The sequence below is a fragment of the Felis catus genome, chromosome E1 (assembly GCF_018350175.1).
Source record: "Felis catus isolate Fca126 chromosome E1, F.catus_Fca126_mat1.0, whole genome shotgun sequence".
Lineage (NCBI taxonomy): Eukaryota > Metazoa > Chordata > Mammalia > Carnivora > Felidae > Felis > Felis catus.
Genome location: NC_058381.1, coordinates 22653737 through 22675840, shown reverse-complemented (window position 1 = coordinate 22675840; position 22104 = coordinate 22653737). Strand labels below are relative to the sequence as shown.

The 22104-nt window shown below is 42.7% G+C and overlaps 2 protein-coding genes across 5 annotated transcripts in view; one reads left to right on the top strand and one right to left on the bottom strand.

The window, feature by feature from the left end:
* Window positions 1–22104, top strand: part of CCT6B (chaperonin containing TCP1 subunit 6B) — a 45317-nt gene that overhangs the window by 1399 nt on the left and 21814 nt on the right. For 2 of the 4 annotated variants that reach the window (XM_019817515.3, XM_019817513.3), the window contains exons 1-4: window positions 12523–12770; window positions 14399–14462; window positions 15260–15394; window positions 21305–21478. In XM_019817515.3, the coding sequence (XP_019673074.1) occupies window positions 12634–12770; window positions 14399–14462; window positions 15260–15394; window positions 21305–21478 (510 nt within the window). In that variant the 5' untranslated portion in view covers window positions 12523–12633. Of the gene's footprint in view, window positions 1–12522; window positions 12771–14398; window positions 14463–15259; window positions 15395–21304; window positions 21479–22104 lie in introns of those variants that run through there. The other 2 variants (XM_006940082.5, XM_019817516.3) reach the window with 2 other exon arrangements.
* On the bottom strand, window positions 11045–12496 carry ZNF830 (zinc finger protein 830). Its single transcript, XM_003996560.6, has one exon. It carries the CDS (start codon window positions 12453–12455, stop codon window positions 11340–11342), a length of 1116 nt encoding a protein of 371 aa, XP_003996609.4. The 5' UTR covers window positions 12456–12496; the 3' UTR covers window positions 11045–11339.

Here is a 22104-nt window from a genome sequence, read left to right as displayed (position 1 = left end):
CTGTAGCTGCCAGGTTGAGGTAGGACAGAGACGAGTGGAGTCAAGTGTCTCGTGTGCCTCCGGGAATAGCTGATCATGACACAGAGACAGGGGCAGGGTTTAGGACGTTCGATCCCGACAGTTGAGGTCACAGATACGGAGTGAGGGGCCTCAAAGTTGCTACGTCTTCCCTAAACTTCAGGGGTGGGTTTTCTAGTCACGATTTTTAGGAGGCAAGTTAATAATTTTCAAAAGGGAAATTTATAAAGAGATGAGCCTATCTGGGAAACAAACCTAAGTTCTGTCTCCTCCAGCGGACTCTAGGCTGGCTGAGAGGTGGCCTTGGTGCCCGTTGATTTTCCAGTTTGGGTATGATGGTACAGCTTGAAGATCAGGTCGAACGCTTCCTTCCTCTCTCGTGTCTCATGCCATTCCCTTTACATCAGGAGAGGGCCTACCCCTCTTCTCTCTTCTGGGAGCTTCCACCCATGCCCTCTTACTGAACCTTCTGACCGTGCAGCCCGCTGTGCTCTCCCTCTCCCGCCTTCGGCTTCGGTCTTGGTGTTGGTGATAGTAAAGAAAAAAACCCCAATTGCTTCCACTTGCATTACAGACGATACTCTGAAGACTACTTCACTTGTGACACCAGACATGGGTTTTCTACATCCAGCAATGAAAGGGTTTCGGGTAAGGGCTCAGTCCCACGAGATTGCTCCCTGCCCCCACTTCAGATGCCAGTCCCAAGGCCAAGTTGTCACCCGGGCTTCCGACTGACCACCTGCAAGTCAGAGCTTCCCAGACCCCCCTCTGTGGATTTGATAAATGTGGTAGAGCAACTCAGGAAAAGTTTACTTCCTGGATTATCCGTTTATTATAAAAGGATGTAATCCGGGGCGCCTGGGTGACTCAGTCGCTTAAGCGTCTGACCTCAGCTCAGGTCGTGATCTCATGGTTTGTGGGTTCGAGCCCCATATCGGGTTTCTTGCTGGCAGTGTGCAGTCCGCTTGTGATTCTCTCTCTCCCTCTCCCTCTCTCTCTGCCCCTTCCCCACTTTCACTTTCTCTCTCGCTCCTAAAAATAAATAAATAAATGTTAAAATTAAGAGAGAAATAAAAGGATGTAACTCAGGACCAGCCAGGTGAAAGAGATGTGTAGGGCAAGGTGTGCGAGAAGGAGTACAGAGCCCTCTCTGGCCACGCCACCCTCCCGGTATGTCCACATATTCACCGACCTGAAAACTCTCAAACTCCATCCTTTCGGGGTTCGACAGAGGTTTCCTCACAGAGACACAATTGATTAAATCATTGGCAGTCGGTGGTCCAACTGAATCTCTAGCCCCCTCTCCCTTCCCAGAGATGGGGGAGGGGTGCTGAAAGTTTAACTTTCTAATCGCAAGCTTGCTTCCCCCGGCAAGCAGCACATAACCTTAGGGGCTGCCCAGAAGTCACCTGATTATCATGAACTCTGAGGTGGTTGAAAGGGGCTTGTTTTGAGTAACAAATGACCCCTTTGTCACTCTTACCACCCTAATCACTTAGGAAATTCCAAGGGTTTTAGGAGATCTATGCCAGAAATGGGGACAAAGGCCAAAATATATGTCTCTTTTTTTAATTTTTTTAAGCATTTATTCAATTTTGAAAGACGAAGAGAGACAGAGCACGAGCAGAGGTGGGGCAGACAGAGAGGGAGACATAGGATCCGAAGCAGGCTCCAGACTCTGAGCTGTCAGCACAGAGCCTGACGTGGGGCTCAAACTCACAGACCGAGAGATCATGACCTGAGCTGAAGTCGGATGCTTAACCAACTGAGCCACCCAGGTGCCCCAAAATATGTATCTCTTATTTTGAATCACAATATCACAGTGATAGACAGATGTGGGAGGGGTCTTAGGGAGTACCCAGATAGCATAATACCCAGAGATGGTAAAACTGAGGCTTGGAGAGCAAACTGACTAGATAAATAACACATAACTAGTCAGTGGGAAGAGTCAGACTGAACACTTTTGATTAGCTCTCTTTCTACTGCCTATACCAGTAGTTTAATAAATAATTGGATCCTGCTCAATTTCTTTTTTCTTAAAAAAATTTTTTTTTTGTTTATTTTGAGAGAGAGAGAGCACGGAGGAGAGGCAGAGAGAGAGGGAGAGAGAGAATCCCAGGCAGGCTCTGCGCTGTCAGCGCAGAATCTGCTGCGGGGCTTGAACTCACGAAATGTGAGATCATGACCTGAGCCGAAACCAAGAGTTGGGCGTTTGACCAGCTGAGCCACCTAGATGCCTTGGTCCTGCTCAATTTCTTATACTATTTACAGTACAACCAGCTTGTAGTTTTCTTGAATCTAAGGGTATTGTCTTCACTCATTTATTCAAAAGCATTATGTAAAATGCTTTTACATTTTAAAATTAAAAAAAATAATAAAAAAATAAAAAAAGCTATATGTAAAAGCATGTACATGCCTTGAAATTCACTTAATCCTCTCAGTAATTCTAGGAGGTAGGAACTGTTACTTTCCCTGTAGCTGTGGAAACGAAGGGTGAGATCACTTACCCAAGGTCGCATAGTTAAAGTGGTGGACCACAGGGCATGCTCTGTTATTTCCTAGTTGAAATGTCTGGGAACTGAAGTCATTATTCTTGCTCCCATCAGAGACCACTAAAGAGTAAAATTTACTGGGGCGCCTGGGTGGTTCAGTTGGTTGAGCATTCAACTTCCGGCTGAGGTCATGATCTCAAGGTTCGTGAGTTCGAGCCCTGCATTGGGCTCACAGCTGTCAGCGGGGAGCCTGCTTTTAAATTCTCTGTTCCCCTTTTTCTGCCTCTTTCCTGCTTGTGCTCTCTTTCTGTCAAAAGTAAATAAAAGATTTTAAAAAAAGGGTAAAATTTATTGCTGGTGAAATGGAGGAGGGTGGGGCAGTGTGGACAGTCTGTTAACAACTTCAAAAAATATAGCTTCCAACCCAGCCAAGGTCTCTTAATGTTGATAGCAAACTTCCCTAGTCTTAATTCTTGCTATTTTGGGGGATCTTCTCCCCTTTTCCGCATTTCTCTATTAAATAGTAGAGGGAATCAAGTTACATCTAGTCTTACTTTAGCAATTGCTGAGTGACCTTGGACAAGTCATTAGATGTCTAAAATGGAGGCGATAGCAGTTGTTTTACCTCCGGGGGGCATTGAGACTTGAAGAAAACTGATGTGAAGGCAGTGAATAAAAGATACGCTCACCATGTAAATGTAAGGTGATGTTAAATAATAATGATGCAGGGTAATAGTGAGGACTTTGGGATTGCTGCCCTGAGCAAGTTCCTTCACTTCTGAGCATCAATCTCATTTGTAAAATGAAGATATTACATACTTACAGGGATGTTGGGAGGATTAGAGATAGTGTATGTCAAACCCCAGCACAGAGCCAGACACATGGTAGGAATCCAGTAAACGGTAGCTATTATTAATAATAACCTGACAACCTGGCTTGGTCGACACTCTCTTATAACCACATTCGGCACACACGCACGCAACGAAAACAGCAATAACCCCCACCATCAACCACCCCACCAGTGTGGTCCTCTGTGCTCCCCTAAAGGTGACGGCTGGCTCCCAAGTGCATGTGAAGCTGCCCAAATGCCCTTAGCAAAAGGGAGGTCTAGCCAGATGGAACTCCTTTTCTCCTCTGAGAGACTGGGGGTGATTTTAATGAAGGATGGCTGAGTGCAGACTCACCCTGAAATAGCTTTGACTGCCAAGTGACAGGAGGAGGGAGCCAAATGAAATGACGGTGGCAGACAAGAGCACCGAGGGCTGAGAGCAGCTGGGAAGCAATGTGTCCTTGCTGACTTTTTGATCGCACTCTGCTACAGAATCACTTTACTCCTCCTTTCCTCCACTTAAGAGGCCTCTAGGCAAAGAGGGCTGCCCACTAGCTCCCGCTGACATATGGACATCTCTGGACATCCCTCTTTGCTTGTTTGGTGCCATGAGGAATTCTCATTAGCTGCTAAATGCGGGGGTGGCCCATTGCACTCCAGAGGCTCTTGTGGATACTTCTTGTACGGCTGCTCAGAGTAGGTAATGACTTCTTGTGCCAGACAAGGGATACACAAGGTAGGAAAAGATTTCTCAGCCCTTTAGGCCTCTGAATTGACTTTTGTTCTGGTTCTGGCTTCCATGAGTTAGCTTGGTCTTCTCACCACGTTTCCAAGCAACTTCCTGCTATGTGGGTGTTATTCATTCAGTGGATATTTATTGAACTCTATGATTGCTTGGCATTAATTAAGTTGTGGGCAACACAGACGAGTCCCCTGCCCTTGTGGAGTTTACATTCTGGTTGGGGAGAGACCTAATTCATGTGCAAATAAACAAGCTAATTCAAGATAATGGTAAATTTAATGAACCCATAGAATGATGTAACAAGAGGTGGAGAGATGGCTGTTTATATCATCTGAGAAAGAAACATCAGGGCTGAGAACAGAATAAGATTGCCATGCTATTTGAAGTCAGGTTCCAAGCAGAGGGTCCTGTGAGGAGGAGGTCCTAAAATGGCATGTCTGAGGAACAGAAAGTTAGCCAGCAAGAATGGGGACATGGAGAATAAAGGGGGGAGAGTGTAGCAAATGAAGTTAAAAGACAGGTCACAGAGTGAGATCCTATGGATTACCTTTAGCCTACAAGATGTTTTTGAGATTTCACTAAAAACAAAAACAACCTTGACTTGTAATTTCTCCAGATAATTAAAAAGACATGGCCATGCCAGCCCGCTATTGGAGGACAGTTGATTTTGACATAGAGCAGTTATGCTCTCCTGCCCTTTCCACCGCCCTTTAGTGGGGCTTGTGGCCCGTCATTAGTTCATAGGCAGTAGACATTCGAATCAGCAAAGCTGAGCACCACTTGAGCTTAATAAGGGCCCGGACTGTTTTCCCCCAAGTGTAACGGAAGCATGCAATGAAGGGTTTTAAGTGACAGTGACTCGACCTAAATTCAATTTTTTTTTAATGTTTATTTATTTTTGAGAGACAGAGAAAGACAGAGTGGGAGTGGGGGAGGGGCAGAAAGAGGAGACACAGAATCCAAAGCAGGCTCCAGGCTCTGAGCTGTCAGCACAGAGCTCCATGCCAGGCTCGAACCCACGGACCGTGAGATCATGACCTGAGCCGAAGTTGGACGTTTAACTGCTGAGCCACCCAGGCGCCCGATGCCAATTTCCTGTTAATGAAACATGCTATCTCCATTGAGATCATCTATTCCATGTTCATTAGAAAGTGGTTTTTCTTCTTATAAAAATTTTAGGTGAGTATATATACCTCCAGAAAAGGACAGCATTGAGGGTGAAGGGTAGGTGGGGGGCACTATTCATATTATGCCAAGACAAACAGGACTATGCTGGGCAAATCTTGTAAGTAAAAGCAACAGCACTTTAGCAATCTGTCTCCAGATGATCAATTGAATGACTTTAAAAATGTTTAAAAGGTGAGATGCCACTTGTCTCATGGCAAAATTAAACATCTGGAGTTAAAAGAAATCTCAAGTAAATCATTACTCTAATTACCTCAGTTTCAGAGAGGAAATTAAGGGGCACTAAATTATTAGCCTAAAATGAAGTTAGCATGGGACAGGGTAAGACCAGTCCATCTTCCTTAACTTAGGATGGGTTTATTAGGACGTAACTCCATGGTAAATCCCAATAAATACATCATAAGTTGAAAATAACTCTAAGTGGAGGGGTGCCTGGGTGGCTTAGTCGGTTAAGTGTCCGACTTTGGCTCAGGTCATGATCTCATGGTTTGTGAGTTTGAGCCCCACTTTGGGCTCTGTGCTGACAGCTTGGAGCCTGGAGCCTGCTTCTGATTCTCCCTCCCTCCCTCTTTGCCTGTCCCCCTCTCACGCTTGGCCTCTCTCTCTCTCAAAAATAAACATTAAAAAAAAAAGAAAACACTGTAAGTTGATAATGGATTTAACACAGCCAACCTACTGAACATCATAGTTTAGCCTAGCCTACCTTAAATGTGATCTGAACACTAACATGGGCTTACAGTTGAGCAAAATCTAACACAAAGCCTATTTTATACTAAAGTGTTGAACATCCCATATAATTTATTGAATACTTCAAAGTGAAGGACAGAATAGTTGTAGGAGTACAGAATGGTTGTCAGAGTATTGGTTGTTTACACCCGTGATCATGTGGCTCACTGGTAGCTGTGGCTCACTGCTCATGCCCAGCATCACGACAGTATCATACTCCCTATCACTGGCCCAGGAGAAGATTCAAATCACAATTCAAAACAAATTTTTTTTCTTTTCTTTTCTTTACAGAGAGAGAGAGTGTGTGAGCAGGGCACAGGAAGAGAGAGGGAGAACTTTAAACAGGCTCCACATTCAGCACAGAGCCTGATGCAGGGCTCAATCCCATGACCCTGGGATTGTGATCTGAGCTGAAATCAAGAGTCGGATGCTCAGCTGAGCCACCCAGGTGGCCCACAGTTCACAATTTGAGGCAGTTTCTACAGAATGTGTATTGCTTTCCCACTCTTATGAAGTCAAAACTTCATGAAATACAACTTCATGTAGGTGGGGGACCAGACACTTATTGCACTTCAATTTATAAATCCCTGTCATATGCGTGCGTCATTTGACCTGTAAATGATATATCATCATTTGATGTAGGGTGTACTAAGGTTTAGAGATGTGACTTGCCCAAGATTACTAACCATTAAAATGTAGAGTGGGAACTTGAACCTCGGTCTTCTGTTCTCTTGCCAATTCCTCTGTTCTTCCTATTGTTCCATAGGAATCTAGTGAATTACTACTAAAGGTTTTAGGCCTAAATTATTTTTTTTCTGGAATTCTCATTCCACAGCCTCTTGTTTCCTTGTGTGTAGTCATTACTTTCATCATTATGTGAAATACAAATGTGAAAGCATTTGGAAAGTTGTAAGGCACTGGGCAAATTTACACTTGAAAGCTAATTAAATCAGCTTTTTTCCCCCTCAACCCAGGGGAACTACAGTAAATTGGCAAGTGAATTGGTGAAGAGGATTACCTCTGTAGCATTTACAGTAACTCTGATATACTGTTGGCTAAATTAGGAGGTTCTCTAAAAAAGAGAACAGTGACTGGAAGAAATCTGTGGGGTTAAGTCTTAAGATTTGGGAACTTCAGTGGATTTACAGTCTAATGCCAGAACCTCTTTGACCCAGTTCAGAGAGGCATAAAGGAGCTCTCCAACGTGTGGAGGATCTGAAAGGATCCACTAACCCCTATAGCTATTTACATTCATCTTGGACCCAACAAGGATTCCCTTGATTTTGTTCAGGGCCCCACCACTCATTCTCTGGGATGCAGAGCATTGGGAGATTTTGAGAGCTTCTGTCCCTCTTGAACACCCAATGCTATTTACATGTGTAGTAACATATACCTAGCACTTTTTTTTTTTAATTAAAAAAATATTTTATTAGGTTTGAGAGAGAGAGAGAGAGAGAGGGAGAGAGAGCACGCGAGTGAGCACAAGCAGGGGAGGGGCAGAGAGAGAGGAAGACAGAATCTGAAGCAGGCTCCAGGTTCTGAGCTGTCAGCGCAGAGCCTGACTCGGGGCTGGAACCCACAAGCTGTGAGATCATGACCTGAGCCAATGTCAGACGCTTAACTGACTGAGCTACCCAGGCGCCCCTATACCTAGCACTCTTTAACTGTGTTACAGTTAAGGCCTCAACAACCTCAAAGATACTCAATTTTTTTTTTTTAATTTTTTTTCAACGTTTTTATTTCATTTTTGGGACAGAGAGACAGAGCATGAACGGGGTAGGGGCAGAGAGAGAGTCAATTGTTAACTTAGAGAAAGTTCCAACTCCTTAAAGCATGGCATTAAAGACCTTTCACAACAGTTCATAATCTAGCTTTCCAATCATAGCTTCCACTGTTGTCTGAAATGAACGTTCTGCTCTATACTGGTCTGCTTGCTACCTCCTGTGCATGTTTTATTTTTCTACCTGCACACCTTTAAGTATGTACTGTCCTTTATTGTAGCCATCCATCACATATGGCTCACACTTGAAATGGAGCCAGTCCAAACTGAGATGTGCCAGGTTTCAGAAATGTAGAACCCCAATTGTAAACTATTTCATTCATGGTATTTAAATATTGACTATATATTGAAAAGTGAATGTTTTGGGTATAGTGTATAAAACAAAACACATTGATACTAATTTCACATTTTTTACTTTCATGTGGCTCCTAAGTAATATAAAATATATATGTGGCTTACATCTTTTTATTTTTTAAAAGTTCTATTTATTTATTTAATTTCGAGAGAGACAGAGACAATGCGAGTGGGAAGGGGGGGAGGGAGAGGGAGAGGGAGAGGGAGAGGGAGAGGGAGAGGGAGAGGGAGAGGGAGAGGGAGAGGGAGAGGGAGAGGGAGAGGGAGAGGGAGAGGGAGAGGGAGAGGGAGAGGGAGAGGGAGAGGGAGAGGGAGAGGGAGAGGGAGAGGGAGAGGGAGAGGGAGAGGGAGAGGGAGAGGGAGAGGGAGAGGGAGAGGGAGAGGGAGAGGGAGAGGGAGAGGGAGAGGGAGAGGGAGAGGGAGAGGGAGAAAGAGAATATCCCGATGTGGGGCGTGAACTCACAAAACCGTGAGATCGTGACCTGAGCCGAAACCGAGTTGGATGCTTAACCAACTGAGCCACCCAACCACCCCTATATCGTATTAAAACAAATTTTTTTTTATACATTTATTCATTTTTGAGAGCAGATAGAGACAGGCTGCGAGCAGGGGAGGGGCAGAGAGAGAGGGAGACACAGAATCTGAAACAGGCTCCAGGCTCTGAGCTGTCAGCACAGAGCCCAAGGTGGGGCTGGAACCCACAAACCGTGAGATCATGACCTGAGCTGAAGTCAGGCACTCAACCGACTGAGCCACCCAGGCGCCCCACTACACCGTATTTTTAAATGGACAGTGCTCTACTAAATCATCAGCCTAGCCTCTTAAGCCAACATAGAACAGGACCTTCTACTCAAGCCCACCTTAGTATTTCCTCATTCTAAAATAATAAAGTGATGGATGATAGAAAACTGTGAGTACCTGTGGTTTTATTCGTTTAAGGCAGGCATGCCCTGTTATCAAAGCGAAGTTGCTATTACCAGCTGACAGCTCAAGAAAACACTTTCTGGCAAAGACAGGAAAATAGTTAACATGTTCAGTAAGTGTTAGATTGCCTTTAGTCACCCACGCTAAAAAAAACCCAAATCCTTGAATTCCATCTTTATCCCTGTTTTTCTTCTATATCCAGTTACTAAAATGTTAGCCCTTCCTGTGAAGTTTTTCAATTTTATTCCTTTTCTCTCGTAACTAATCCAAGTCTTGCTCACCTTGCTTTTAAAATTCAGTTTCCAAGTAGTCTCCCAGCTTTTCTCCCCTATCCACATTTGTTCCATTTTAAAGTCTATTTTTTTCTTTTTCTTAGAGAGCACAGAGTGAGCGTGTGAGCGAGGGGTGGGAGGGGGCGGGAGGGAGACAGAGAGGGAGGGGGAGAGGGAGGGAAGGAAATCCTAAGCAGGCTCCACACCATTAGCACCGAGCCCCACGTGGGGCTCAAACTCATACGAGCTGTGAGATTGTGACGAAATCAAGAGCAGCTTAACCGACTGAGCCACCCAGGTGCCCCTCGTTCCATTTTATATATTGCAACAAAATCATCTTCCATAGTATTTTTTTGCAAATATAATTCTCTGCTCAAAAACTTCCACTTTTCCTACGTTGCCCAAAGGAAGATTCCTTCATCTAGCATTCAAGCCAGGCTTTTTCATTCCTTATCTTTTGGTACTATCCTCCATAAAACCTGGGCTTTAGAGCAACTAGACTGACTTTATGTAAAGCACTTAGAACCATGCCTGGTTTATACTGTAATAACTATATATCTTAGCTATTATTATTATTGCTGACTTTCATTTGAGTAAGCTGTATGCATTTCTACCTCTAGAACACTGCTAAATCCTTTTTCCTATTTGAACACGTCTGTCTGCAATGGGAAAAGTAGTGATTTAAACAATCTGACTGGCACAAGCCAATTGTTAACTCCTTGAGAAAACAACTTCTCTTCCTGCAATAGATAGAAACTGTGAACAATAATTTTCTTTTCTTTTTTTTTTTTAGAGAGAGAGAGAGAGAGAGAGAGAGAGAGAACGAGAACCAGTGGGGGGTGGGGTGCAGAGAGAGGACAGAGCATTTGGAGTGGGCTCTGTGCTGACAGCAGAGAGCTTGATGCTGGGCTTGAACTCACAAAATGCGAAATCATGATCGGAGCCAAAGTCAGATGCTTAACTGACTAAGCCACCCAGGTGCCCCTAAACCCTAATTTTCTACAAGATGTAATAACATTTAAGACTAGATGAGATATAAATAAAAGGTAGTATTTCTTGGGGTGCCTGGGTGGCTCAGTTGGTGGAGCATGCAATGCTTGATCTCAGGGTTGTGGGTTCAAGCCCCATGGTGGGTGTAGAGATTACTTAAGAAAAAGAACATTTTTAGAAAAAATAAAAAGCGGTACTTAAAAAACAGGCTGAAAAAATATGTGTTCTGGATCTAGGGCCAGATGGCTCTCCAACTTCGGTGTATATTAGAATAACCTGGGAAACTTTCAAAACTAATTTAAATGCCTGGGCCCCACTCCAGGTTTATTGAGTCTCTAGCAGTAGGCCTCAGGCACATGAATTTTTTAAAAGCTCCAAGGCGACTCATATGCACCTTTTCAAAAGCTTGGCGGGTCATCTTCCTGTACACCTACACCCAAGAATCACTGGTTTAAACGAGAAACTTTTGGGTTAAGGAGGCTGGTCATGTTTGGCATGTTTTCACCATGTTCCCCTGGCACATTTTTGAAACAGAAAATTCAGAGAACTGATTTGCCCTGATTTGTGTGTTTGAGTAGTGTTCTTAAAATAAAAAACATCCTCCACCCTTGAGTTGATTTAGGGGATCAGAAAAGAAAAAAACCAAATACATCCCAAATACTACACTTGATTTTCACCTAAAGCCTTCTCTGCTAGCCCGACTTCTATTAATTTATAAATTTCAAAACAGAATTACTTAAGTAAATATATATTTAACTATGTACAACATTTACAGCTTACAGACTTAACTCAAAGTTATACACTTGAGTAAATGTGTAAAAAGTTGGCAATACACTATGTAATACTTGAAAAATTTCAAAAACAACTTTACCTCAAAAATATTTTACACCAACTTTCCAAAGTGCTATCTTCACAGGTTCATTGTATCTTAACAACCCAGTTAGGCATGAAGTAACCAAGATCATATCCAGAGACAGCACTTTTGGTACCACTGTAGAGGGTGTAGAAATCTTGGGTCTTTGAAACCCTATAATAAAGCCCCTTTTACCCTCCAATCCTGAGACAACAAATCTTGTAGTTCTCCCTCATCATCGCTGTCAACATTCTCCTCTTCCTTTTTCTGCAGTTCTTTTATAGTTAGAACTTCTTTAAGCTTATTTTTAATTTCATCCTGGCGATTCCGAAGCTTTTCCACCCGACGGTAACATTCTATCTGCTCATCGATCTCCCCAATTTGCCGGTCCAACCGTCCCTCCTCATCCTCTTCAGCAACTATGGCTTCGGAAATGGTATTGACCTGTCTCATGGCCTTTTGAAATTCGTCCCACTCTTTGTCCATCTGATCCTTTGGGGCATCAACCTTTCGAACCCTAGCGTCTATTTCAGGGTCATCAAAAAAGCCTTCCGGTAATGCTTCCGCTGTGTTTTCTCTCCTTTCCACTACTTTTTCATGTATTTCTGCTTTCTCAATGGACCCTGAATGAGGAATTAAAGGGGCCTTGGGAGGATTTGTATCCGAGAAGCCGCTTGGCAGCATACTACTTGTTGCCTCCCTCGAGGAGGAAAGCGAGTGTTCCTTGCCCTGTGCATCGGGCGGCTGCTTGCCGGCGTCTCCCCTTTTCCCTTCTCCCTCCTCCTCCTCCTCCTCCTCTTCTTCCTCATCTTCATAATCAGGGAGTAAACCGAGTCCTGAAACCTTAATGAGGGTCGCTCTAGTGGACTCCTTCCCTGCTTTGTCAAAGTTGGTGGACAAAGCGGATGTGGAGGGCTGTACCTGGGGCAGTGGGGAGGCCTTGGGTCTTTTGGCATCTTGACCGTCCGCCTCCGACACCTTCCTCTTGGCTGACTGAGGCACTGAGCTGGCGGACGGACCCTGGGTGGCTTCCTTCGCGCCTTTCAGCTCGGCCACTTTCTCCCGGTGCTGCTTTCCCAGGACGTGAGTCTGCCACAGGAGCTCGCTCTTCACCGGGGTGTTGCACAGGGCACAGCTCAGCTGCCCCAAACGGTTGTACTTCGCAAATGGAGATTCTATCCGTTTCCGGTTGGTGCTCAGACGCTGCTTCTCCTTCATCAAGCGCCGCAGTTCGTCCTGATTCACCACTCGCTTCCCCGCCGGAGTGCGAGCGGAGGCGGAGGACGCCATCTTGGCGCCCTGACCCAAGGTGATTCTGGCTTCCGTGCGGGCGAGGCCTGGTAACGTCACTTCCTGTGCTGGCGAGGATTGGCTGAGGGTTCGCGAGCGCGGGCGGTGGCGCCGGGATTTCCCTCAGGATCCGCGCTAAGGCCCTCTTTGCCGGCCGGGTCGCACGCTCAACGGTGCTATGGCTGCGATCACGGCGGTGAATTCCAAGGCAGAGGTGGCGCGGGCCCGGTCGGCCTTGGCCGTCAACATGTGCGCCGCCCGAGGGCTGCAAGATGTGCTACGTACCAACTTGGGGCCCAAGGGCACCATGAAAATGTGAGGCGGCGGTTAGGGAGCCGGCGGCTTCTTGGGTGTTGCTACGCGCTCTAAGGCCGACGTTCCATGAAGGGCCTGGAGCGACGGGACGCACCTGTGGGCCTGGTTGTCCTCGTTCTCATTCTTGCCCTGAGGTCATCCCTGGCCTGGGGCGGGAGGAGCCCGTGGAAAGGGCCCCCAATGAAGCTGTGACACCCACTCCCCACCCCCTACCCCCTGCCCCCCGCCCACGTTAACGCTCTTGTGCAGTTGGAAAGTCATTTCATCTGGTGTCTCTTTAGAAACATAAGCGGTTTAACTCCCCTGCTCTTTGAGACTATATGCCCTTAGGTTGGTTTGTGTTTGGCAGTGTGTTGTAGCGTTAAGGGCACACAGGCCTTGCGGTTGCAAATCCAAGTTCCCCTTCCAGCGTGCGTCCTTAGACAACTTAACTTGAACGCTTCGCGCCATCAACATGCATTTACTTAGTATCACAAGTTTCTTTGGAAGAGTGAGGAAAAAAGAGCAAAAAATGTGTATGGGGGAAAGATGCATTCTAAGAGGAATGAGCAAAATTAATATTAATGGTAAGAGAGAATGCTTGTGTGCTAATTGGATGCTGGGAACACAGATGGTGAAGGTATCATATATGTTATTGATCATATATATCGCAAATATAATACTGAGGAAAGGGACTAATTACTGATGGTGGTAGGGAGAAGGAAAAACCTCCCGAAAACAGATTTTTGATCAGAATCTTGATAAGTTAGAGTTCACCAGTTGGAGAAGGGAGTAAAGGCCTCCTGGTAAGTTAAGGAATGAGAAGGTCCAGTGGTGTAAATCCAACAGAAGTGAAAACAAGCATGACGTATTCAAGGAACCATCGTATTTTCCCACCAGATCTCATTTGGTAGATGCCAGGAAAAATGGACATAAACCAGTTTGGGAAGGGTGAACTAGGTCATTGCCAAATAGTCTGGATTTTACCTTGAAGGTGATGGAGAACATGAAATTCATTGAAAGATTTTTTCCCCCATGTTTGTAAGAATCATTGAAAGATTTTTGATCAGAGAACTGACTGAGCCACATTGCCTTTTAGAAAGATAAATGTAGTGTGGAGGGTAGATTCAAATTCAGAGATATTAAGATGCTGCTTAAGTAGTCCAGGCTAGAGATGTTGACAGTTGAACATGGAGAGGAGGGAGTAGATTCAAGAAATACTTAGGTTGTACAATTGACAGAACTTGATGATCTAATCAATGTGAGGGATGAGGGAAGAAAGTAAGTTGAGTGAATGAATGGTAACATTTCACACACACACACACAACCTACAGCAAATTTACAAATTTGTGGTTTGTAGACTTACAAATACTCTTCTTGGACCAAACTGCCATTCATAACTCATCAATTTCTGTTACCCTTAAACTTGTAAATGCTGCATTTGGAATGAAATTGCTATAGCAGTCCACATGGGGAGAAGTGATTCTGTGGGCTGTACATGGTGGTGGTTACCATGGAATCTCCCTATGGCACATAGATGTTTTGAAGCCCAGTTCCTGATATCAAGGATTGTACACTGGGAAGAACTGAGAATATCTTGCTTGACCCTTGCCATCTGAGGTTTAATAACATCACTGTTTTCTGAACAGGCTTATTTCTGGTGCAGGTGACATCAAACTCACCAAAGATGGCAACGTACTGCTCCATGAGATGGTGAGCTGATGCTACTGACTCTAAGAACCCTTAATAAGCCTAGAACATAGTACAAATTGTATATCCTTAAAAAAATTTTTTTTAATGTTTATTTTTGGGAGAGAGAGAGACAGAGCACGAGTTGGGGAGGGGCAGAGAGAGAGGGAGACATAGAATCTGAAGCAGGCTCCAGGCTCCCAGCTGTCAGCCCAGAGCCCGACGCAGGGCTCGAACCCATGAGATGTGAGATCATGACCTTAGCCGAAGTCAGATGCCCAACCGATCAAGCCACCCAGGTGCCCCACAAATTGTATATCCTTAAACCAAGGCTGTCAGCTTGCTCATACTGCAGTCATGAGTTATACTTGCTGGGTTAAACCTTAATAAAAGATATTTTTGGTTGTTTTCAAATCTTCATACAGTCCAAGTAATAGCTTAGAGATACTTCCAAATTAGTTCCATCTTTCAAAGGCACTGTGTTATGTTCTTTGTAATCATGAAAATATAAAAAATCCTTTGCAATTTTAGTAAATATATTCATCTTAGAGATTGAAGGATTTAATGTTATTTTGGAAATGTCATTGCATTCTAAAGCAAAGACTCTTCTAAAATGTTCAAACCTCATTAGTTCTCAATTTAAAAATTTTGGGTATTGACATTTATTAAGTATTGATACTACAGAATTTGTGAACGTGTAGAGTGAGGCTTATTTCATTTCTTAATTTTACTGGTGGCCCTTAGGTTATCTTGTTTGCGTTGGACTGTTTTTTTTTTTTTTTTCAATCTCGTTCTTTTAATCTGTTGCTTGCTTTTTCCAGCAAATTCAACACCCAACAGCTTCCTTGATAGCAAAAGTAGCAACAGCCCAGGATGACATTACAGGAGATGGTACTACTTCCAACGTTCTAATTATTGGAGAGTTACTAAAACAAGCTGATCTTTACATATCTGAGGTATTAGCATATTACAGAATTCACATTCATGTAGTACTTCACTGTTTTAAATGTTTGTTTATTTTTGAATCGGGGGGAGGGGCAGAAAAGGGGGGATAGACAGAGGCTTTGTCGCCAGACTCGAACCCACGAACTGTGAGATCACGACCTGAGCTGAAGTTGGATGCTTAGCCGACTGAGCCACCCAGGTGGAAATTGTTGTTTTCACTCGTACAATGGTTTAATTTTAGAGGGCAAAAGTTAATTTTTATCAAGATACTTTAAAAAAATTTTTTTAATGTTTATTTTTTAAATTAAATTTTATTTTTTTAATTTACACCCAAATTAGTTAGCATATAGTGCAACAGTGATTTCAGGAGTAGATTCCTTAATACCTCTTACCCATTTAGCCCATCCCCCCCTCCCACACCCCCTCTAGCAACCCTCTGTTTGTTCTCCGTATTGAAGTTTCTTATGTTTTGTCCCCCTCCCTGTTTTTATATTATTTTTGCTTCCCTTCTCTTGTGTTCATCTGTTCTGTGTCTTAAAGTCCTCATATAAGTGAAGTCATATGATATTTGTCTTTCTCTGACTAATTTCGCTTAGCATAATACCCTCTAGTTCCATCCACGTAGTTGCAAATGGCAAGATTTCATTCTTTTTGATTGCCGAGTAATACTCCATTGTATATATATACCACATCTTCTTTATCCATTCATCCAATGATGGACAGTTGGACTCTTTCCATACTTTGGCTATTGTTGATAGTGCCGCTATACACATTGGGATGCATGTGCCCCTTCAAAACAGCATGCCTGTATCCCTTGGATAAATACCTAGTAGTGCAGTTGCTGGGTTGTAGGGTAGTTCTATTTTTAATTTTTTGAGGAACCTCCATACTGTTTTCCAGAGTGGCTGCCCAAGTTTGCATTTCTACCAGCAGTGCCCAAGAGATCGTCTCTCTCTCTGCATCCTCGCCAACATCTGTTGTTGCCTGAGATGTTAATGTTAGCCATTCTGACTGGTGTGAGGTGATGTCTCATTGTGGTTTCGATTCGTATTTCCCTGATGATGAGTGATGTTGAGCATTTTTTCATGTGTCAGTTGGCCATCTGGATGTCTTCTTTGGAGAAATGTCTATTCATGTCTTTTGCCCATTTCATCACTGGATTATTTGTTTTCTGAGTGTTGAGTTTGATAAGTTCTTTATAGATTTTCGATACTAACCCTTTATCTGATTTGTCGTTTGCAGATATCTTCTCCCATTCTGCCTGTTGCCTTTTAGTTTTGCTGATTGTTCCCTACCCTGTGCAGAAGGTTTTTTTTTTTTATCTTGATGAGGTCCCAATAGTTCATTTTTGCTTTTGTTTCCCTTGCCTCTGGAGACATGTTGAGTAAGTTGCTGCGGCCAAGATCAAAGAGGTTTTTGCCTGCTTTCTCTTCCAGGATTTTGATGGCTTTCTGTCTTATATTTAGGTCTTTCATCCATTTTGAGTTTATTTTTGTGTATGGTGTAAGAAAGTGGTCCAGGTTCATTCTTCTGCATGTCACTGTCCAGTTTTCCCAGCATCACTTGCTGAAGAGACTGTCTTTATTCCATTGGATATTCTTTTCTGCTTTGTCAAAGATTAGTTGGTCATACGTTTGTGGGTCCATTTCTGGGTTCTCCATTCTGTTCCATTGATCTGAGTGTCTGTTTTTGTGCCAATTTTTATCAAGATACTTTAGTACAATTGTAAATTTTCTTTTTTTAATGTTTATTTATTTTTGAGAGAGACAGAGACAGAATGAGAGTGGGTTGGGGCAGAGAGAGAGAGGGAGACACAGAATCCGAAGCAGTCTGCAGGCTCTGAGCTGTCAGCACGGAGCCTGACGTGGGGCTTGAACTCATGAGCCGTGAGATCATAACTTGACCTGAAGCCGGACGCTCAACCGACTAAGCCACCCAGGCACTCCGGTTTTAGTACAATTGTAAATGGAAGTAATAATGAACTCTTTTTTTTTTGCCAAAATAATTCCTTTCATTGGAATGATATCCCTTTTTAAAAAATGAAATATTTAAGGTATATAAGAAGGTAAAAAGTTAGCCATATACCCACGAATAATGACCTAAAAAAGAAAACATCACTGATGAAGTCTAAACCAAATTATGCACCTTTTAAAAAATAACTGGGGAAAAATAATTGAAGGTTTTCACACTGTGAATTTACCTACCTTTCTATTTTATTTTCCTTATAAACCATCTACTCTAGCCAGACTCCTCCAGTCTACTCCCTAGCCTCTGAAATCACTACACACATTTCTATGTCACTGCCTTTGTTCAATCTGTATCCTTTTCTTGGCATTATTTATCTGTCTAATCTAATTAAGTATTTGGGTTTTTTCCTTTCTTTCAAGAACCATTTCAGCAAAGCATTACCTGGTCCAAGTGCTAAGATTAGTACTTCTTTGCATTTCATTTAGTATTGGGAATTGTCTAACAATTCAGTACCTGCAGCATACCTCATTTAGGATGCCTTTGGCTGTAAGCAGTAGAAACTTGACTGAAAGTCACTTAAACAGTAAGATATCTCCCATTACAGAACACCCAAGTTTGGTTGATTGAAAATGTCTATTAGTCATCAAGTACCTTGGTCCTTTCTGTGTCTTAGCTCTTCCATTTATAGTGCTGTTTCATGATAAAGCTTATTTCTGTCCTGATTATAAGACTGTCAGAGAAAAGTAGGACTACTTGCTTCCTTTAATAACACTCAGCAGGAGAGGGAGGATAAAACTATTTGCCCAATTATGGAGTTTAACTCCTTCCTTTATAATATAATTGGGCCAACCTTGATCTGTGTCCATCCCAAATCAATAACAGGTTTTAGGGGAATTGACTTAATCCAATCAGGATCCACCCCTTGAGTTAGCTAGAGAGGGTAGCTTCCTCTGAAGACCTGAGGAAGAGATACCTAAACAAGATTAGGGTTTGGTTAGGGAAAAAAAAGTTTGGGAAGGGGGAGATGCTGACGGGCGTTGACACAATTGTGAAACTGTGGCAGTATAGTGATAGACCTAAGTACCAGATGTGATAGAAACACTGAGGAAGGAGTGATAGCCTAAACTTGCCCGAATTAGGAAGCACTCTTTGGAGGCAGTAAGACCTGGGTTAAATCTTTAGAATGAGAGGCAGTGAACCAGTGGAAAGAGTGAGGAGCAAGGAGAAAGACATTCCAGGCAGAAGGAACAAAATTAACAGAGGCAAAATTAACAGAGAAGAGAAGCAGCATGGTATGTGTGTAAAGCTGCAAGCATTTTGGTGTTGGCCAGACTTTAAAGTGCTGTGGGAGGGCAATGAAAGGCAGGAGAAGTAGGTGGAAGCTGGATTACAGAGGGCATGTGGTATACTAACCACGAAGAATGTTCGTGTTAACATATTAATGACTGATCTGGTCAGATTGGCATTTTAAATATTCGAGGGACAGCTTTAAGGGAGTCAAGACTAGAGGATCATAGTCCGGGTGAGAAATTGTGAGATCCGAGACTGAGGAAGTGTTTTGAAAATGTTTAATAACATCCAGGGTCTGGAGTCAGGCTTTGTAGGTTTAAATCCTGGCTCTACCACTTAATATCCTGGTGATCTAAAGCAAGTTACATTATTCTTATAAACCTCAATTTCCTCATCTGTGAAACAGAAATAATACCCACTTCGTAGTGTTGAGAGGATTGAATGAAATAAGCCTTTTAGATTAGAACCTGGCACAAATCCTTAAGAAATGTTAACTTTAAAAAATTATTGTAGGACTGATGTAGAGGAATGGAGGAAGGGAATAAATTAGACCCAGTTCCAGCTTTCAATAAGTTTATATATTTTTCCAGAAAAGACAATTAAAAAAATTATTTTGTTGGGGCGCCTGGGTGGCTTGGTCAGTTGAGTGTCCGACTTCGGCTCAGGTCATGATCTCACGGTCCGTGGGTTTGAGCCCCGCGTTGGGCTCTGTGCTGACCGCTCAGAGCCTGGAGCCTGTTTCAGATTCTGTGTCTCCCTCTCTCTGTGACCCTCCCCCGTTCATGCTCTGTCTCTCTCTGTCTCAAAAATAAATAAAAAAAAGTTAAAAAAAATTTTTTAAATAAAAAAAATTATTTTGTTATAATATCAAGCCTATAGAAATGTTTCAGGAATATTCCAAAGAATAACATTTCTCTCTTTCTCAGATATAAACGTATATATGGTGCATGCATATATGTATGTATGTACATATTTTTTTGAATGGTGTAAGTTGCAGACATGATCATCTAAATATTTCAGTGTATGTTTCTTAAAAAAATTTTTTTTAAATTTTATTTATTTTGAGAGACAGAGAGGGAGAGAGAATCCAAGCAGGCTCCAGTGCTGTCTGTGCAGAGCCTGATGTGGGTCTGGATCTCACAAACTGTGAGATCGTGACCTAAGCCAAAATCAGGAGTTGGACACTTAACTGACTGAGCCACCCAGGCGCCCCTTGGTGTATATTTCTTAAAACCACGATATTCTCTTATGTAATCACAGAATAGTGATCAAAACCAGGAAATTAATATTAACATTGATACATCGATACAGTAGTATAATCTATAGATTTTATTCCTATTTTATCATTTGTCCCAACAGTGTCCTTTATAGCAGAAGAAAATCTACGTTCATGCATTACATTCAGTTGTCCTATCCTTATAGTCTTCTTTATTTTTTAATTTTTAACATTTTCTCAAAAAAATTTTTTTTTTAATTTTTTTTTTCAACGTTTATTTATTTTTGGGACAGAGAGAGACAGAGCATGAACGGGCGAGGGGCAGAGAGAGAGGGAGACACAGAATAGGAAACAGGCTCCAGGCTCTGAGCCATCAGCCCAGAGCCCGACGCGGGGCTCGAACTCACAGACGGCGAGATCGTGACCTGGCTGAAGTCGGATGCTTAACCGACTGCGCCACCCAGGCGCCCCTCAAAAAATTTTTTTAATGTTTATCTGTTTTTGAGAGAGAGAGAGAGAGAGAGAGAGAGCGAGCGCGCATGCCGGGGAGGGGCCAAGAGAGAGGGAGACACAGAATCTGAAGCAGGCTCCAGGCTTCATTTATTTAGGGGCTCCTGGTGGCTTAGCTGGTTGAGCGTCTGACTTCAGTTCAGGTCATGATCTTGTGGTTTGTGAGTTCAAGCCTCACACCAGGCATGTTGCTGTCAGCCTATCAGCGCAGAGTCCACTTTGGATCCTCTGTCCCCCCTCTCTGTCCCTCCCCTCTTGCACTCTCCCAAAATAAATATATCTAAAAAAAAGTCAGATGCTTAACTGACTGAGCCACCCAGGTGCCCTCCTTTAGTCTCTTTTAAACTGGAATTATCCTGAGCTGTCTTTTGTGTTTTATGACATTGCTACTTTTAGAGTACAGCCAATTATTTTGTACAAATTCCTCAATTTGGATTTGACTATCACAATTAGACTCAGGTAATAAACTTCTGGCATGAAATACCATAGATGTGTGGTAGTGTTCTTAATGCATTGTATCAGGAGGCACATGATGTCTATTTGTCCCATTGCTGTGATGTTAACATTTGGTGAAGGTGGTGTTTGTCTGTACTTTCCTCCAAATCAGCGTTGGTTCTTTTCTTCTGCATTAAAGGAGTCTTTTCTTTTGTGCCCATTCGGAAGGGTACCACATGACAGTGTGTCATAATTTTTGGAAATAAAGAGGAGTTTTGTAGTGTTTTGTCCTGGACATAAATTTTTTTCTGTAAGTTTGAGGTTGTTTTAAATATGAAGCACTGAAAAATTACTTTCATAAGTTATGTACATGCATTTGTCTTGAGTGCCATTGATGTGGGTAATATTACTTTCTTTGGACATACCTATTAACAGTAGAAGATGGTTACTTTTACTTTGGATGACTTACTTTATGATTTTTAGTTTTATGTTGATGTGACAGGGCCTGCATCCTAGAATAATAGCTGAAGGATTTGAAGCTGCGAAGATAAAAGCACTTGACGTTCTGGAAAAGGTTAAAATTAACAAAGAGATGAAAAGAGAAGTCCTCTTAGATGTGGCTAGAACATCTCTACAAACTAAAGTTCCTGCTGAATTGGCTGATGTGTTAACAGAGGTTTGTGATTAAACTTTTGCATTCAGAACAAATATAGACTAATGCATGATGATATTTTTATTTTTCCTATAAGAATCAGCTATCGTATGTGGTTCTTTTGAACATGAAATAAAATACAGAAGGCAAACATTTATTCACTTAGTTATAGTCTATACTTGATTGGTCAGAACAGTATGTGTAATTTTTCAAAAGTGTCATATTAAACCTTCTTTTAAGTTAACATGAAAGTTAATGAAAGGGGTCTGGCTGCCTTCTTAAACCTTCTTTTATTTTTATATTAAATATAATTTATTGTCAAATTGGTTTCCATACAACACCCAGTGCTCATCCCAACAGGTGCCCTCCTCAATGCCCATCACCCACTTTCCCCTCTCCCCCACCCCCCATCAACCCTCAGTTTGTTCTCAGTATTTAAGAGCCTCTTATATTAAACTTTCTTTTAAGTTAACATGAAGGGAGCTTGGCTGCCTGTGGATCAACCTTTGTGGATGTCATTGGGGTGAGGTGCTGGTCTCTTAAAACCTAGAGGTCAATATTTATTATGTGAGGTGACACATAGGTTGTTAAGGTTACCACTTTAATGAAGCGTGATTGATTTGACAGATAATCTTCACATCTGGGAAATG